A 20,200-nucleotide genomic window follows, 5' to 3' on the forward strand; every position below is an offset into this window, starting at 1 on the left:
CCATTGTTTGCTGTGTTTTGCCAAAAACCAGAAATAAGTACCAGTTTTCAACAAAACCATCATAAAACATAGTTATGTGTTTATGAGACACTACAAAGGGCGATATCTGTGGCTGGGTTGCTGGGCCCCCAAAATATGGACTGTGACTTCAGGGAGGGAGGTGACTGTCCAGACTTTGGATCTGGACCATAAGTCCTCTTTTTCAAGGACGTCATAACTTTGAGTGGTTGTTACCAGGAGTGGGCTGCTACGGAGCAGCTGTAGCTAACATTATGGCCAGTTTGGAGAACCTCCAAATCCCACCCCTGGCTGGCCCCACCCTGCACCCCCACCCCACTCCTCCCATTCCACCCGCCCTTCCCCAGGATCTCTACGCAGCCCATTTTGGATGCAAGGTAAGTGCAGACGCTCGGGGAGGAGGGAAAACGGGGCCTCCCAGAAGTTCTGCAAGGTCAGAAACAAGCCCGTTTCGGGCCTCCGGAGGGCCTCCAGAGCCCAGGGAAAAGTTTTCACCCTCCCAGAGGCTTGGAGAAAGCATCCAAAGCTTGGAGAAGGCTAAAACATCCCCATTGCCATGGTGCAGGAGGCTAACTAGGCCATGACCACCATAGTCACACTCACCCAGCAACTGGGCAGAAAAACCATTGCTGAAATTTTTGAAGCCCACCCCTGGTTGTTACATGACCAGTCATAAGTGAAGAACTATGCATATATGCATAGAAGGTGAGAGGCCGGGGGTAGTGGTGGTGGTGGTAAACATAGTGGAAGTGCATAAAAGGAGTAATCCGCAACAGACATGGGGAAAGACAAGGGAAGAAGTACATATAAAGCCAGCCTGGTTTTCAGCTTGGTTTGTTTTGCAGGGCAAACTTTCTCAAATGACAACAAGAGTTTTGACAACAGGAAGACCTCCTTTCCAAAGTGTCTCAATGAAAATGGAGCAAACCAAAAGGAAGCAGAAAAAGGTACTTTGCACAACATCAGCAGGGCTACCATTGTAGCCCGCCTGCCATTTCATAATATTATTCTCCCAGCAAAATTTGAATCTTTCATTCTCCACGTCTTATTTTTATAATAAATATAATTTCTCTTTTGTGGCTGCATTGCACTTACAAGCCCTGGGAAACTTGGGGAGACATCGAGAATGTGCCCAAATTGCAAGGCAACTTGGTGTCTTCCAACTTTTCCAGGAGGCTAATGAGTTGGTGGAAAAGACCACAACCGCACAAAGTACTTTGGAAAAGCATCATCTCACCCTCCTCCCTTCAGTGAGGTGAAATATGCTGCCTCAATGGCATGAAACACCTTATTGAAACCATCACATATAGGCCTGCTGCTTTGTATCACTTGAGTGCACCTTATTTTGAACTCTTTTTACTATTTTGTTAATGATAAATGTATCAGCGTCATCACCTGTTCAAATCTGAATTTTAAAAAAACAAGGCTGGGATAAGCAGATGGCAGTCCAGAGATGGCTGGACGACACTTACATGCATTCTTAGCCAGAAATAGGAGATCTTGGGAAGCTGTAGTTCAGCAACACCCATATGTGGCCTGGAATGAGATAACAAATTAGATCAACTATTTGATTATCTGGAAATTCTGAAACTTAGATGCAGAGGAATGGTTTGGAAAAGGCTGTCTTAAAGGCCCAAGTGTTTTTCTTTGGCTGTGCAATATTTTACATTTGATAACAAAATGGTGCTTCAGAATGTGTTATAGTAAAAGCCCAGCATCTGTTAATAATTTATTAAAGCAGCCATGTCTTTGTTCAGGAACTCTATTTGTGAGGAAAGTTATTCAATCTCAGCAAAAATGCAGCAGCTTTAATGAGTTGCAAACAATGTTGCATTCAGACACCAGCATTTTTCAAAGCAATGTTGCAGAATCAAATCTGTAGCATTGTACAGCCCTATTCTTTATATTTTTTTTTCTTTTTCTTGGTATTTTTATATGTTGCAGGTTATCCAAGTTCTCCTGGACGATTGTTTCCTGACGTTCAGCTGGATGGATGCGAATCCAAAGAAGAGCTGTTTTACATTCCATATAGATCAGCTAAATTATACATTACCAAGGTAAACAGTGACGAACATTTCCAACATACGTAGACTTTATGCAGTAAGGAATATGGTAGCAAGATGGAAAACAGAAAAAATGCCACCACTGTACAGCCCCTCCCAAAACATCACCAAAAGTATGGTGATAGAGAGATACGTCTCCTAAGAAAGTGTAACATTATTTGCAGAGGTGGGTTTCACATAATTTTACCACTGGTTCATCGCACACCAAAACTGTGAGCGCCTGCATGTGAACGCTTGCTTGCTTTGTGAGCACACATGCCTTCTATGCATGAGCTTTGCTTGTGCACACGGCTTGCACACATGCACGTAGCTTAGAAAACATGGCTAAATAGGATGACATAGGGCGGGTGGGCAGGTGGGCGGGCACAAGTTCGCCCAAACCGATCCAAACCAGCTTAATACCATCACTGAATATTTGTTGATAATGTTGATAATGTTGTTGATAATGAACATTAATGTATCAGTGGTTCATTTTCACATTCATTATCACTTAAATGTTACTAAACACAAACCAGTTCTTTCCTCCTTTTCCTATTATAATATTTGTCTCTTAAGAAATCATTTTTTCATGGTCATTTATTTAATGAACAATGCAGATCAAATCAGTGGTGGGTTGCCAATTTTTTTTACTACCAGTTCAGGCGTGCTCCCATGTGTGCTCCCGGGCACGCGCAATGCTTCTGTGCATGCACAGAACCATCTGGGTGGGTGGGCGGAGCCTCCTGCCACTGCCTCTACCGGTTCTCCCGATCTGGGCTGAACCGGGAGCAACCCACCTCTGGATAGAACTATGTTTACACCTGGTTCAAGAGACAAATATTTTTACTCAAGTGTTCAACAAGGTAAGATTGGAATGAGACCTTCCTTTGCAGTGCCTGATTTGAAGAGCTACTTTTCCCTTGGCTCACAGAAAGATCCCGCTGAAAGAAGGACATTAAAAACATTTCACAAATCTATATATATTCATCCAATGAACAATAGAATAACATGAATAGAAAACCCTGTGCTTTAAATGTTAGTTGTATGTCCACTGAGCCATGCGCCCTACTGTGTATGTACAATTTGTTCCTTTAAACATTTTTTATCACTTTACTTCTAAACCTGTCACAGATTTAAAAATTACAGTTGCTAAGTCAGAACAGTATTACAAATAATCCTCAACTTAGGACCATAATTGGAACTTTTGAATTTCTGTTGTTAAGAAAGGCGGTTATTAAATAAGTCATGTCTAATTTTACAACCTTTCTGCAACAATTGTTAAGTGAATCACTGCAGTAGTTAAGTGAATGACAAAGTCATCAAGCAAATCCAGTTTTCCTCACTGACTTTGCTTGTTGGAAGCTGTCTGTGAAGGTCACACGTGGTGATCACATGAACCTGGGGCGCGTTGTAAATACATGCCAGTTGCCAAGTGCCTAAATTTTGATCATGTGACCTTGGGAATCCTGCAACAGTTGTAAATGTGATTAAAACTTTTTTTTTTAGGATTTTTTAGGATTTTATTGTCATTTATAGGCCGCCCTTTTCCCTGAGGGGACTCAGGGCGGCTTACAATTCGTGGGAAGGGAGTGCAAGACAGAACATGAAATAATATGTGAATAAAAATAAAACAATAAAACACAACATTCATTCAGTATTTGGGTGGGGAGGATGAAAATCTTATCCCCAGGGCTGCCGGGATAGCCAGATCTTAAGGGCTATGCGGAAGGTCTGGACGGTGGTGAGGGTGCGAATCTCTACAGGGAGATCGTTCCAAAGGGTCGGAGCTGCTACTGAGAAGGCTCTCCTCCGCGTAGTCGCCAGTCGGCACTGACTGGCAAATGGAACTCGGAGGAGGCCCACTCTGTGCGATCTGATGGGGCGAAGGGAGGTAATCGGCAGAAGGCGGTCTCTCAAGTACTCAGATCCACTACCATGGAGGGCTTTATGGATGGTAAGTAGCACCTTGAAGCGGTTAAGCGTCACGTTTTTATAACTTTGAATGATCACTAAAAGGATGGTTGTAAGTCAAGGATTTCCTGTGTAACAGTTGTGAATTGATTGAGCCTCCTAAAATGAAATGCGGTTAAGTTGCATTTTGGTCTTGCTGTCTGCCTCTGCTAGTTCAACCATCTATGTCCGGGATGGCGCACCTATGGCATGCGTGCCACAGGTGGCACAGGGAGCCATTTGTCAGGGCAAGCATGTGCGCACTAGCCAGCTGAGTTCAGCCTTTTTAAAAGGCATTTTTTGATCTCCCCAGGCTCCAGAGGCTTTATAGCCTCTGCCCCCCCTGCCCCCCAGAGGCCCTCCGGAGGCTTCAGGAGCTTCCCTGAAGCCTCCGGAGCACAAAAAACTACCCTATGGGCAAACCGGAAGTTCAGGAAGTTCCAGTTTGCTCGTAGGGTCAGTGTAAGCCCTCCAGAGGCTTCAGGGAAGCTTCCTGAAGGTCCCTGAAGCCTCTGGAGAGCCTCTGGGGGTGGGGAAGCTTTTTTCGCCCTTCTCAGGCTCCTATAAAGCATCTGGAGCTTGAGGAGGGCAAAAAAAGCATGCAAAAAATGGGGGGAGCGCCTCTCATGCGCATTGGGGGGGTCTCTTGTTGCATTATGGGTACGGCTCACCCATGCATGACCCCTCTATGCTTCCCTCTGCCCTTATGGCACACGAGCCAAAAAAAGGTTCGCCATCCCTGATCTATGTTGTTTTTCTTATAGTACAGTACAGCCAAATGTTGACTGAATGTTGACCCATGGCACATTGTTAAGGATTTGTGTTCAATAATGACATGATTTATTTTTTCTGTTTGTATTGCTGTGCAGATTGCAAAAGACATGCACCAGATGAAAATCAGATACCTAAAAGTTATCAAAGAGCTGGAGCATTTTGGAAAAGAAAGCCAGGTGATTTTTTTTTCCTGATATGACAGAAACAATCCAAGTGCTCAATTGCTTTTCATTTCACCGTGAGAACAAACATGAGTCAACCGAACCCTTTCTACTTGAGTTGCATCCGATAAAGGATGTCAGATGGTTTGGCATGGAATATGATTTATTTTGACTGCAATTGTCTACATAGATAGGTAGGATTATAGTAAGCTTTGTGCATTTGTAAGATGGCATTGTTTACCAAATGTTATGCAGAGAAATCAGTCTCTTCCATCTCTTGTTTATCGGATATATTGGAATTCCCCAGATTTTTAACACATTTGGAAAGCACCAGATGAAAAGAGCCTACCGCAAGTTGTTGAAACTAATGAGATTCAAATGCAACAAACCTTGTTTAGGATTAGGCCACATTAAAGAAATTTTCAGGACAGAAAGTTATCCTGAAAATGTAGAGAGACTTCTCTCTTACGGTCTAATTCATTTACATCCGTATTTTTTTTCAAACTTGGCAACTTTAAGATTCTGCTTGGAAGTTGAAGTCCACACATCTTAAAATTGCAGGCTTCAGAAACCTGTGTTGTGTGTTCTGTTCTCTTGTCTTTTGCCACATTCCGAATATGATGGTGACTTCTGGAAAAAAAACTACTCCAGTTTTCATATTAGAAACGAGCTCCCTCTTGTGGTTTTGTGGGTGAAAGCATTTACAGTAAAGATCCAATTATCTGACAATAAAAAGGTATTGTCTCCTTGAACTGAGCCTGCAGTGACTTTAATCTGCAGAGACACCATGTAGTTTTCTTGTCAATACTGAGGAAATAATTTGACACTCTTTGGGATATATTTCAGCATCTTTAGAGCCTATAATCCAAATACTAAACAGATACTTGACTCTAGCAATTTTGTGGGCGTATGTGTGTGTGTGTGTGTGTGTGTGTGTGTGTGTGTGTGTGTGTGTTTGTTTGCTTGTTTGTTTGTGTGTGTGCAGTGGTGGGATGCAACTAGTTTAATAACTGGTGGGCAAGTGTGTGCTTTGCACACGTGCACAGAATTCAAAAAATGACTTTTTTAAGCTTCAAAACTTACCTTCTATGTCAGCGCCTGTGAGTAAAACAGTTGATCCGTGGCAATCCGCTGTGCCACATGAATCAGCTGAGCTAAAAAACAGGGAAATATAGGACAGGAAAGAGCGGGGGGTGGGCGGAGCCAAATGCTCACAGGAACTACTGGTTTGCCCAAACCAGTCCAAACTGGCGGAATCCCACCCCTGAGTGTATGTGTGAATATACACACATATACTGATACCTATACTTATACTTACACTTATACCTATACCTACGCATACGCATATGCATATACAGACTTTGTGTTTCTGTCAATTATGGAGTTAAAAAAATAGAACAAACATTGCAAAAAGATAGAAGGGAAAGATAGACAGAATGTTCCTTCAAATACATAGAAATATTCCCATATATTCTTCTGTGTCTAAGTTCCTAGTACAGGGATGGACGATCTTTTAAAGGACTACAGCTGCAGTCACCAATCTTGCACAGAGACAGAGACACAAACATGGATGGGTATGAATCCAAAGTTCCCTCCTGCAAAATGAACCCCCATTAATTATGTCCTCTTTTTGGAGGAGGAAAGGAAAAGCCATGGGGGACCTCAATAGTCCTTTGTTCTTCTTCCTATCAACCGCCAAAACATTCTCCCTTTTGCTGGGAAGAAAGCAGATGCAATCAGGAATCTTCCTTTCCTTCCAGTAAAATAGTTGAATATTGTATTAGTTTTGTTGTAAACTGGCTTTATTATGTGCCTTCCCTAAGGGGAAAAAAAAAACTTCCTCATCAGTCGAGGTGATGGTGGTTAATTTAGATCTCACTTGAAGGCACAAGCATGAGCAGTTTTACTGCAGGTTTATGCAGATGTCCATTACCATTTGAAGCAGGAAACTGTGATCTTCTAATTCATGTTGAATTAGGCACCCTTGTGTTTGACATAGTTGCCCTGTGGATGTGTTGTCTTAGAACATAATTATTTCACTAGCTTCGCAACCAATACATTTTTAATGCTGTTATTAAAATTGCATAATTAAAAATAACTAACTCTCCAAATGATTTAATTTTATTTGGAATGTCTGAGGTCTGTGAACTGTCTAGTCATTTCTGATGAAAATATAATTCTTTGATAAAGCGTATCAGCAGGACTTTGGAAAATTTAATACTAGAGAACTTGGTCTAATACACTGTGCATGGGGGGCGGGGGAAATCTCATAAAATTTTAAAAGTTCTATTTGTATCTGGATATTTAGGTACAACAGCAGGCTTTGTTTAACCGCAAAGCCAGACAACATTTTCCTTTCCTCTTTGTTCATGTTATTCATGTTATTTACTTCTTGCACATGAGGCATCACTGGAGGCTTTCAAAGAGAGACTGGATAGCTATTTGTCTGAAATGGTATAGGGTCCCCTGCTCAAACAGGGGGTTGGACTAGAAGACCTCCAAGGTACCTTCCAACCAGTGGTGGGTTTCAAAAAATTTTGGAACCTCTTCTGTAGGGGTGGCCTGCTTTCCGGGTCCACTGGTGGAACCTCTTCTAACCAGTTCGGTAGATTTGACGAACCGGTTCTACCGAATAGGTACAAACTGGTAGGAACCCACCTCTGCTTCCAACTCTATTCTATGTTTCCTTTTTTATGTGGTTATAATCTGGAAGGATTGTCTAACAAGAAATGTTAGCCTTGTTGTGTCCAAATATGTGTATGTTAGTCTAATTGTTGCAGCCTATTATAATTCTCTCCTTACTTCCCTGGCCTTTGATTCTTTGTTAGGAAGATGCAAATAATCAGGATTGGAAAACAATTGCCCTGCTCAGCTATGGAATAAATGAAATAAAAAAAATCCCAGTTCTCTGGATCAATTATTTCACTTGGCTGCAAAGAAAACATTTTGCTACCCAAGAAAAAGGATGAGACAACTTACTCTAGAATGTGTAATCCTGAAGAATGTTCGAGATGAGATGGTGACCCTATATTTAAAATATTTGGGACTTATAGACAGTACAGATTGTTTAACAGCACGGCGTAGACCTTAACGGCTCAAACGGAGGGGAAGTGAGAGCCTCCAGGACCCGTGGCAAATCCCAAGTAGGGTATCTATGGATGACAGGAGGTCGAAGATTCGAGGCTCTACGGAGAAATCTCTGGACCAAGGGATGCATGGAGAGATGTTCTGTGGATGAACTGCCTAGGATGGAAGACAATGTTGTCATCTGCTGACGTAATGTGTTGGGGGTGAGACCCTGATCCAGCCCTTTCTGTAAGAAGTCTAACAACTGAGGAATGGAAGCTGTTAATGGATCAATAAAGAGGCTAGAGCACCAAAGAGCAAACGCTCACCACGTGGCATCATAAAAACGGTTCGTGGAACTCCTACGCGATGCCTGGATGGTAGCGATGGCGTTGAGCGAGATGTTATCAGCTGTTAAGGCTTGCCGCTCAATCGCCATGAAGTTATTTTCAGCCACTGGGGATCGGGATGTAGGATCGACCCCTGATGAAGAGGGAAAGCATCTACCCCTTCTGCATTGGAGTCCACAAACCTCGAAAAGTACCTGGGGACCAAAAATATTCTTCAAGTATAGTAACTCAATTTTGATCAGAGTTGAGTTCTGTTTTTTCCCCCAAAAAAGAATTTTCTGATATTTTTCCATTTTCTCACAAATAATAATAATAATTCCCACAACAAAACTGTCTACAAATGCCTCTACTATTCTTTCTGCTGATTATTCTTCCTTCCTTCCAAAATGGAAAGGAATAACACAGGGGTCTCCAACCTCAGTTCACAAACCAGTATCGGTCTGCAGTCTATTGGGAACTGGGCCACGCAAGCATTGGTTGCAAGGCTCCAATTGGTTGCGCAAGATTAAATTGTGTGCACAAAATCATCTCCCTCCCCCCACTCCCACCACCCACCGCTACCAGAGTCTGAAAGTTTGGGGACTGCTGGAATAACAGCAGACAAAAAACAGTGTGGGGGGAAAAGCATTCAGACTTTCTTTGAAAGCTCCATGCATTTTAAGATAGGGTTAATTCTTCAGGGGTACTATCTCTACCAATCCAAGCATTTGTGGGCATCCAAGTAAAATATTTTGTAATTTCAAAATCTTTCCAGGTGGAAGCACCAAACACTCCAAGAGACTAGCAATCTTATGTGACTTGGGCCATTTATTGATTTATTTAAATTGTTTTCCCATTCTTGGTCCTGGGATACTTGTCAAAATCTTTTGATAATATAGGCAACTATGTAAAGGCCAAAGTTTTGAATCCCTGATTTCCTGGTGTACCCCCAATCAAGTAAACTACTATAGAAAGTCAAGTTGTTATCAAATGTATATTACAAAAAAGAAGAAGCATAATCCAGATGTTTAAATTCAGAGGATTATTTTCTCCCCCTATAGCTGTCATTAAAGATTATTTTCCTCACCATAACCTGTTGATAGGAGCAAGCTGTAATGGCAGTGAAAACCCAATACAGTGACAAAATTAAGCACCTGAGATCTTCTCTGGAAGCTTATCAAGAAATGGTAGGAAAAGAAAAGCTATGCTGGCAAGACACAAGAAAGGTAAGAAGCAAAATGCAGTCATCTTGAATGAAAGGTAGGCAACTACATACATATCACATGCATGATTTATGAATTGCTTCTTGTCTTCTTCTGCATTCTTAATGATTGGCTGTGCTATATCCCTGTACTTTTGCTCTTTATTTCTTGAAAAGTCTCCTTGTTAAGGAAATAAAATGTCTAGATTTCCACTGTATATGTTCAGGTTTGATGGGGCAGAGTAGCACACAAGAGCTGACCTCATTCCAAATCCACAGTCATAGATCCAATGCCACCATCAGTGGTCATGGTTTCCTTGATAACTGTAGGCGAGATGACTGATTCCATTTTCCTAATATACAAAATGAAGCAATAGTGAATCATCTTTCATGTTTGAAAACATGCTTCCTTCTTAGCTTTTTATTACAGCAGAAATACCATTATCGACACTCCAAGATCAACCAGCAGACCCTCATTTCCATTGTATCATTTATTACACATCCAGAGATTAGAAGAAGAAAACAGGAAGCTGAGACAAGAAAAGGAGGAGCTCATGGACCAGATCCAAATGCAAGATGTGAATGCAGACAAAGAAAAGGTAGTCCAGAATTAGGATTGTTAAACATTCTTGGAAGCAAACCAGTTTTTTTAAAAAGTAAAATTATATTTTTCTTCTTCCTTGTCTGTTTATGTAGATTATTTTAATAGGTTTCTCATTAGCATCACTTTTGTTTTCTGTGTTGTTTAATATTTATTTTTATAAATTATTTTAGGGTTTATATTGCACTTACTGCATCTAGAGGACGAGAATGCATCTGAGCAGTTAAGCTACTGCATGCATGATCTTTCTCTTCTATTATTGGTTTATGAAATAATGGAAGACAATTTTTTCTGGTTTCACTGTTATTTTTTGCAGTCTTGGCTCCTAAAAAGCATTATGCAGAAGTTACACTGTTTGTATACCCAGCATAATTTAAGTAAGTGTTTTGCCTCAAAAACCTTTTTTTCCATGTATTATAGACACTGTAGCAGTTATACTTTATGTAACATTTGTACTCTAATATTAAAGCATTTTATACCATAGTGTGTTACTCTATTAGCTTTTCAATCCTGATATTATAGAAAAATAGAGCTGAAGATTCCCACTTTGACCTTCCCAAGAATTATAATCCTACCTACCAGACTTTGGATTTTTAGCCACATAATCGAGTCCTTCCCAAGGACCAGAGTTGGGTAGATCTGGATGTTTGATGCCGTTAGATCCGTGGTGATGAACCTATGCCACCTGTGCCACAGGTGGCACACGGAGCCATTTGTTAAGGCACACAAGCCATTGCTCTGTCAGCTCAGCGCGCAAGTGCACACTGGGCAGCTGACTTCTGCTTTCTTTTGAGGCTGTTTTTTGCCCTTTTGTCCTACTAGCCCTACCAGCAAACTGGAAGTTTAGGAACGGACTTCCGGTTTGCCCATAGGGCCATTTTTCGCCCTCCGGAGCCTTCAGGAAGCTACCTTGAAGCCTCCAAAGGGCAAAAACTGGTCCTATGAGCAAACTGGAAGTGACCTACAGGGAACACAGATGTTCAGGAATAGTGACTTCCTGTTTCTCCATAGGACCAATTTTTGACTTCCGGAGCCTTCAGGAGGTTTCCCTGAAGGCTACGGTGGGCGAAAATAGGCCTACAGACAAGCTGGAAGTCACCATTCCCGAACTTCCGGGTTCCCTGTAGGTCTGTTTTTTTGCCCTTCGGAGGCTTCAGGGAAGCTCCTGAAGCCTCCAGGGGGCCAGTGGGCTGTTTTCACCCTCCCCAGGCTCCTAGAAAGCCTCTGAAGCCTGGGCACAGTGAATAAATCATGCCAAAAGCAGAGAGGTATCATCACACATAGCATTATGGATGTGGCACACCCACGTATGACCCCCTCTGCACTCCTCCCGCTTTTGGCACGGGAGCCCAAAAAGGTTAGCCATCACTGCATTAGATGTACCACCACAGGATGGAAGCTGTTCTGAGTAAAGTTGTGTTTTGTAGTTGACTGATGGTGAATGTGTCAATGCCATTGGTGTTCAAATGGTGCTCCAATTGTTTTGGGATTGCACCCAATGCACCTATGACTATTGGGATCACCTTTACTTGTTTTTGTCATTATATTTCTATTTGCAGGTCTTTGTACTTGATTATCTTCTGCATTTCTTTCTCTTCTATTCTGCTGTCTTCAGCTATTGCCACGTCTACTACATAGACTTTTTTGTCTTTTATAAGACATTATTAAGTCTGGCATGTTATGCACTAGATGCCTGTCTGTTTGAATTCAAAAGTCCCAGAGCACTTTAACTTCTTCATTTTCTATTACTTTCTCTATTTTATGGTCCCACCGTTCTTGCTTATTTGCTAATAGTATTTCCTGCAGATGTTCCAGTGCAATCTTCTTGCAGCAACTAAAAGCTGTTTCTGTGTATATATGTATTTGTGTTTTCTGTTTTTTATTTATTTTATTTATATATGTTTTGATATCTCAGCAATTATACAAATAATTCTAATCAAACCTCTGTCTTCTTTCTATAACCTATTCTTCTTAATCATCAAAACCATATGTCACAAAATCATTTTCTTTTTTACACACAAAAATCCATTGATGAATGCCAATAATGATATTTCTCTAATGAACAGTTTTTAATACATTTTCTTGTGCTGTTCAGCTATCAAGGAACTTCGTAGAAGTAGACTGGACCTTGAAAATGTGGAAAAAATGGTAAATATCCAGATAAAATTGCAATGTAATTTTAATTACATTGTGGTCAGCAAAATGCATCAATATTAGATGAATAATATAATAATAATATATAATAATAATAATAATAATATAATAATAATAATAATAATAATAATAATAATATTAGGAGCCAAGGTGGCGCAGTGGTTAAATGCAGCACTGCAGGCTACTGCTAGATCAGCAGGTCAGCGGTTCAAATCTCACCGGCTCAGGGTTGACTCAGCCTTCCATCCTTCCGAGGTGGGTAAAATGAGGACCCAGATTGTTGGGGGCAATATGCTGACTCTCTGTAAACCGCTTAGAGAGGCCTGAAAGGCCTATGAAGCGGTATATAAGTCTACTGCTATTGCTAAAAAAATATTGCACTTCAGATGAAGAATAAACAGGCATGTTAAGTTGCTTATAAGGAATGACAAAGAATAGTTCAACTGGAAGAAAAAAAGTATAATATTTTCTAGTAGTTCTTTCTACTTCAATTGAAATAGTATTAAACTTTTTGAGTTAGACTGTCTGGAACACCATTTTATTTTGGATTGTTATGAGGTTTGTTTTTAACTTTATATTTTTAAGTGATTTAATTTGTCTTTGGAAATTGGATTGAAAATTTTGTGAGATTCCTTTTCTTGCTTTGCTCGACTAATAATTTTCATGACTAAGCTGACTTAGAGTTAAGCACTAGTAATACTTTGTTGAGTGATTTATTGGTTTCAAAATCCCATCATGTCCAACAGCTGTTATTATAGCAATGAAAATACTTTTAGTAGCCAAAAATAAATGAATTAAGATGAATTGGATAAAGTTTAATTTCTTTCAGGTAACTGAAAATATAGAAGCAGAAACGAATGCAAGAGAAATTAAACCTGACACCATAACACAGAATGGACACGGTTGCTTTGTGGTAAGATTCATCTTCATCTTTCAGTAGATGCCAACATCTGGACCTTTTCCCAATCTGTAACAAATCAAGGGTGCTTTGAGCTGGCATCATATGAGATTTTGTTTCAGGAAAACATTTTAAATCCACAATTTCTGTAAAATTTTGTACTAGGTTTGTATAATTTTAGAAAAGCAACCAAATTCAAATTTAAGATAGAAAGACCTTAATTTCATGTAAGAGCACCACTAGGGCATTACTAGCTTAACTTTTAAACCTTGCTTTTTTGTAACATTTTTAATCAAATACTTTAAAGCATGCATTGTTGTTCTTTAAATAGACCTATAGGCTAACGCATTTTACATTTTGCTAATCTGGGCATAGTTGTCTTACCATTTTTGAGGCAATATATCAAAACTTCTTGGCATCACTCAGGTGGATATCGAAGACGCACAAGATGATTTACCAGAAAAGAAATTTCTGTTGGAAGTTAAAACCAATATGGAACAGATCAGATCATCCTTGCAGAAACGAGAGACAGAGCTCAAGGATCTTCTACAAACTGAACATTGGTGCAACCTTCAAATTACAGAAACAGAAATGGTACAATGAGTGGAAAAAGGACAGTATAGATGGGCATCTGTGGGGAGGCTGGTCCCAGAGGTGGAAATGACAAAACAGGCATGAAGATGTCATCATGCATTGCCTTGATTGGCATATTTTCTTCCCTTCTGAGGACGCAAGCGCTTTACTGCACCTTACATGATGATCTCAACACATCAGTGTCCTTTTTATGATGTCATAGTAATTTGCTGCGGATGCCTCCATTAGTATGTACTTCAATATAAAAGATTGAAATATACAAAAGTACCATAACAATCTGATCCTATCTGGTGAATAAAGTAGGGTTCAGTTTTGCTAGATATTTGTAATTAATTGTCACTAGCTAGACTATAACCAGGTAATCTTAGGCCCACACCCCATGTAGGCATACATGCCAGGCAGAGGTGGGTTACTATGAATTTGGCCCAGTTTGGCCAAACTGGTAGTGGAATGGCGGCCTGGGTCGCTGGAACCGGCAGCGACCCAGGCCTGCCCCCCCCCCCGAACCGGTTACCTGGTTGGTGCTGTCGGCATTGCCATCTTGTTTTTAAGTTCTATGCATGCACAGAACAATTTTAATTGAACTTGGACACAGACAGACAGACACATACATACATACATACATACATACATACATACATACATACATACATACACATACAGACAACCATGCAATATTTTGCTATTTGTTTGGAATAGATTCTTTTTAATATATATCCCTTTCTTAGCCCTGCAAAATAAAATTAGAAGTAGTAAAGGAAAAGAGATGATTGCATCAACTTCAAAGAGAAGCTCCTTCTCCAAAATCAAGCTTCCTGTGCATAGTAAAAAGAAACAAGGGAAATGGAAAAAGCATCTACAAGACTTTTTGAGGATGAGCTTACGCTATCATGATAAACACGAGGAAGAAGTGTGTGGATGGATTAACCTTTGCTGTAACTCCTGAAGGATTCATAACAATGAAAGTTAATTTTTTTGGATTCTGAATTGTGTTTTGTACCATTTTGTGATAAACATTTGGTGGCAAACATCCGATTATTTGTTTCTAAGTATATTATTTAATCATTTCTATTCTTTTATTTTTTCATGGTTGAAATCAGCTCTGGATTTCCAGCTGTGAACAAATTAACCAAGATACATGCCTCTACCTCATGAGATGGGCAGCTATATAAATTTGATTAATAAGTAAATAAATAATAAAATCTGTATTCAAGCTATCACATTAACAGTAAATTAAAAAAGAGGGCTTCTATAACAGTTGCTTGTGAAAATTCTCCAAAATACATTTTGAATTATAAAACATTTTATACTGTGTTCAAGTCTGATTTCTTGCCAGCTTCATAATTTATATGAATGTATTTATCTATTTCCTTGCTTGTTTTAAATAAAATTTATGGGCCTTCCAACTCATAGCAACTGTAGATAGCATGTAGTCAGTTGAATGATTGGCTTGCCTTGACATGAACAAATATAATAAACTTTAGAATGCCCAATGATCAATTAAATAACAAGGAAAATTAATGAATGTCCTTATTTTATTTTACATTTAATTTAACATGAATATATATATCTCTACATCAATTACTTAAAACATTCAGTCAATCAAATAATAATAACATACTTTTCACTTTACTTCACTTCAATTCACTTCATTTTTGATAATTTTGAAATTGAGCTAGCAATAGCCCATTAAATCAATAGTCAATTCTCACGCTTGGAAGCTCATAACCCACTGAAAACATCTCCTACTGAACACCCTTCATTTTTTGCCAATGTCCCTTTGCTTTCCTATTCCTTGCCTACAGTGTTCACTCTCTCTCACACACACATCAGTGGTGGGTTTCCAAAATTTTTAGAACCTCTTCTGTAGGTGTGGCCTGCTTTGTGGGAGTGGCTTGTCGGCCATGTAACCGGGTGGGAGTGGCCTTCCAGCCATGTGACTGGGTGGGAGTGGCTTGCCAGCCATGTGGCTGAGTGGGGGTGGCTTGGCAGTCATGTGTCTGGGTAGGCATAGCCAATTTGTAAAATGTGGTGAAACTCCCTTAACAACGCTCTTGCCTAGCAACCAAAATGTTGGCTCAGAAACTCTGGCATTTGAAGCACGCAAGTCTTAAAGCTGTCAAGTTACAAGACCTTTAGAAAAAAAAACCAGGGATGTTCAAACTTGACAGCACTTAAGACTTGTGGACTTCAACTCCCAGAATTCCTCCTCTCGCTCTTCATCTTGATGATGTGCGGACGGGTCGGGGGGAGGAAGCTGGAACCGGTTCTAAACAGCACTGTAGATTTGTGGAACCTCTTCTATATAAGAGGTTAGAACTGGCAGGAACCCACCCCTGATACACATACACACTTTTTAAAGTTTTGAAAAATAAGAGCATTGCTGCTTCATTTCTATGAAGCTAGTTGTTCCTTGCTACAAAGTTCCCATGGGATAAAGAGGAATGTAGGAGTGAAAGAACAAGCCGATGCCTCTGGCTTTACAATAATTATCAGAGCAATGATGGAAACATGAAAGGTTTTTGTAGTGCCAAGGAAAGCATAAGGGAAGGGGAGAGCTGAAGGCCTCCATGTGTGCAAACACATGGGAAAACAACATAAAGTCATGAGAACTACTGAGAATGGAACAAGGCCTAAAAGGAAAAGTCAGGCATGGTACATTGATCCATGAAGAACTCAACCAGTGATGCTGACCTTCTCTGCATGGATTGGAAGGGCAAGAAACATGGGGGGGAAACCCAACCAAATCTTGTGGTGGCCAAGATCTAGACTGAGCATGAGCCCAACCCTTTATCAACCACTAGAATCCAGAGTGGAATTTATGATGGTGGCTTAAGAAACAATAGCAATAGCAATAGCAGTTAGACTTATATACCGCTTCATAGGGCTTTCAGCCCTCTCTAAGCGGTTTACAGAGTCAGCATATCGCCCCCACAGTCTGGGTCCTCATTTCACCCACCTCGGAAGGATGGAAGGCTGAGTCAACCTTGAGCCGGTGAGAATAGAACCGCTGAACTGCAGATAACAGTCAGCTGAAGTGGCCTGCAGTACTGCACCCTAACCACTGCGCCACCTCGGCTCTTGTAACAGCTGGAAACAACAAGGGAGACAAGGAGCTTCAGTTACAGCGCAACTGTCCTAAAAGACACTAAAATCCCTGCAGTGTTTCAAGTCAAAAGCTACCAGTCTATGGTTAAAGTGTCTAGAAAATGCCAAACACCAACCCAAGCAGTCAACTCTGGAATATTGAAGAGTGACTAAAGTTGGCTAGAACTCAAGCTAAGGCAAAGAGGACCTTAGTTTCTCTGCACTTCTCAGCCGGGAGACAGTTAAGCCCTGGTAATTCATGTTGTTATGGATAATTCAAGGCTGCCTGTAAAAAAAAAAGAGGACTTGGGGGGGGGGGGGGGGAACAGTTGAAAATCAGTTTCTGAAAATTTGCAGGGTTTATGACACAACTATCATAAGAAGCCCATTGAATAAGATACATATTGAAAAGGAAGTTGCTGCAGATAAATCTGTAGACGCCTATAAGAATAGAATAACATGCTAAACCCATAGAAAACCCATAAGAGAAGATGCATGCTTAAATTATAAAGGGATATCATCAAATAAAGTGATGTTTTTCTACAATAGTTTTCCCTTTAGTCTTCATTTTTTGTTGGTGATCTGCACCGCTTCCCTCTGCACAACTTGGATGCTGATGGGGGCAGTGAATATTGTTTGTATCCACACATTTTATTCTTTTCTTTTGTAACTGTATTATACCAGTGCAATTTATGCATACAACGGATGGAAGTAGATATTAATAATAATTTGAGGGGTATCTGTAAAATTGTATCTGAAGGTTTTTCTTTAATGTCACTGACTTTACATGCTTCCATTGGAATTTAGTCTTCCCGTGTCTCTACAGTTCTATGTATCTGGCATAAATCTCATATATTCCCAGGAGCAATCATTATCAACCACTTTATGGTTAAATTGGTTTGACTCATTCGTCCCTTCTCCAACAACTGTCATTGGTTGTTTTTTTTATTTGATCTGAATTCAATCTGGGTTGCTAACAACCGTGAATCTTTCCTCATCTTCAAATTGGCTTTTGCTCTGGAAAATGTTTGTATGTGTACCTACTTCAGTTTGTTTGCTTTATATTTTACTTATTTCATACTGCTCAGAGCAATCTGTAAGCTGGAACAGAACTTTACTTTTATATACACAGTGCTTGATTTGGCAGCGCCGCTTCAAAATTCTAAAGGTGTATATTCAAGAAAATGACCACTCCAAAATGCAAAGCTTTGAACAAATAGTATGCTCAATGCATAAATTAAGAAAAAATACTAACCCATCTGTCTAAATATACTTAAAATTTGCATTAGGAAAATATGCCAAGAATGTATTTTCATGCAAAGCTACGATGGGAAAAAAATCTGATTTGAAAATGGCATGAGGAAAAATCAGAAACTTGAAAGCAATTCATCAATCCATGGCTATGTGGACACTTCAGCTGTGTTAGTTTGGGAATCCTTGGACCTGTGATCCCAGTTCTGCAACAGCACTGGAAACTGAGTTAATGACAGTGGTGGGTTCCGGATCCTGTTCCAACTGGTACAGTTGGAATGGACCCAGCGGCGTCCACATGGACGTGTGCAGCTTGTGCATGCGTCTTACCACTTCCACGAGCCTCCGTGATGCTCCAGCTGCTCAGCAGAGCATCGCACAGGCGCTGTACGTGCCATGCACGTGCGTATGCGCGGAAGCCTTAAAAGACAGGTTGGGCCCTTCAGAGCACTGTACCGGAATGGTATCCGGTGCTCTGGGCAGGCTCCAGTATCCCCTTACCAGTGTGTACCGCCTGCAACCCACCACTGGTTAATGAATATCCAGAGCAAAGTTCCAGCTACTTTTAAGCCATTGCAGCTTTATTTTCCCATTGGGGAGATCCTTTGTTTGTCAACTTTCCTATCAGCTCCTGAGCTTCAGATGGGGTGGTTTTTTTCAGCAAATGTTACTTTAAGCTGAAGCAAAGGGAAACCTGATAAAATGGCCAATTTCATTCCTGCTGACACTTTAAGGTAATATTTAAGTAAGGGCTTCTCAATAGCCGGATGGAACTGAGCAGGAGTGAAATTGGCAATTTGGCCAGGTTCTCCTCTGCTTCAGCATAAGACCAGCAAACTAAAGAAACATCTGGCTTTTAAGTTTACATTTTGTTTGTTCTTAAGACTTTGTAGGATTATGTCTTTTAGTGCTCATCTCCTTGACAGATCTCAGCCGCAAACGTATGACACACTGCAAGGATCCTACCAGTTTAACAACCAGTTCACTGAATGTGTGCTTCATCCATGCACACATGCTTTATGCTCACACATGTGTTTTGCTCGCACATGTGCCTGACGTGCCTGATGCATGCTGCCACATGTGCGCAAATTACAGAAAACTCACCTTCCATATTACTGCTGGCAAGGAAAACAGCTGAGGTGTGGCAACCCACTCTGCCACGCCAATCAGCTGGACTTCAGAAAAGGAAATATAGGTGAGTGTTGTGGTCCAGCAGGAGCCGTTGGATCTGCCGTTGGACTCTGATAGCGAGGATCCCTATGATTCTGCTATGGAAGATGTGGAGGACCCTGGGCAGGGTTCAGACTCAGAGCAGAGACCAGAGAGGCTGATTGGCCACCAGGAGTCACCTAAGGCATGGAGCCTCATGGAGGGAGTTTGTCCCTGACACCAGGCAACGGAGGACAGAGAAACAGAGGCAGCAGTTACGGAGACAGACTCATAAGAGATAATCAAGCCCAGGTGGTTGTGGCTTGGCCCCTCCCAAGAGAGTATATAAGAAGATACTTTGGGAGGAGTCCTTTTGCAGGACACAACAGTTCGTAGTAATCTGGAGAAATCCTTGTCTGGTCTGCCTTGTGTTTCCATGTCTGTTGGAGTCTGGGTTTCTGCCAACATCTTGCCAGTGAGTCGTGTCTGGGCTTTCAGCTAACAGGATTATAATTGCCATGAATAAAGAGTGGCAAATAGCTAATCCTGTGTCTGTGTTCATTACCGGAGGGGGGCCAGAACAGGTGAGTATAGCGCAGGAGTGGGCGGATGGGCCCACTTCAAAGTTGGAATGAACTGGTTTGCTCCCAGCTGATAGTCGGAGCTACCAGTTCACCCAAACTGGTCCAAACCAGTAGAATCCCACCCCTGACACACTGACTGGGAAATAAAGTTCATTGGATTTGACAAATTTTCAAGTCAAGGTACATAGGACTATTCTGCAGATCTGCTCCATGGAAATCCTCTTCACTTAATTGTTTTAGTGAGACGTTTTCTTAAATCTATATTATGTCATAGCATGCCTTGCCTTGCAAGAGTTACACTGGAGTTTATTTTGATTTGCAAGGGAGATAGGCCATTACAA

General features: G+C 40.8%; 1 protein-coding gene across 1 annotated transcript in view; it reads left to right on the forward strand.

The window, feature by feature from the left end:
- Positions 1 to 10,155, forward strand: part of LOC148045417 (uncharacterized) — a 69,128-nt gene extending 58,973 nt beyond the window's left edge. Inside the window, exons 5-9 of the mRNA XM_087715987.1 lie at positions 864 to 965; positions 1,963 to 2,075; positions 4,880 to 4,960; positions 9,444 to 9,566; positions 10,048 to 10,155. Of these exons, the coding sequence (XP_087572113.1) occupies positions 864 to 965; positions 1,963 to 2,075; positions 4,880 to 4,960; positions 9,444 to 9,566; positions 10,048 to 10,155 (527 nt within the window). The remainder of the gene's footprint in view (positions 1 to 863; positions 966 to 1,962; positions 2,076 to 4,879; positions 4,961 to 9,443; positions 9,567 to 10,047) is intronic.
- The last annotated feature ends 10,045 nt before the right edge of the window (positions 10,156 to 20,200 follow it).

The sequence above is a fragment of the Thamnophis sirtalis genome, unplaced genomic scaffold, assembly GCF_051295495.1.
Source record: "Thamnophis sirtalis isolate CommonGarterSnake01/CBP01778 unplaced genomic scaffold, rThaSir2_p1.2 scaffold_5, whole genome shotgun sequence".
In the NCBI taxonomy this organism is placed as follows: domain Eukaryota; kingdom Metazoa; phylum Chordata; class Lepidosauria; order Squamata; family Natricidae; genus Thamnophis; species Thamnophis sirtalis.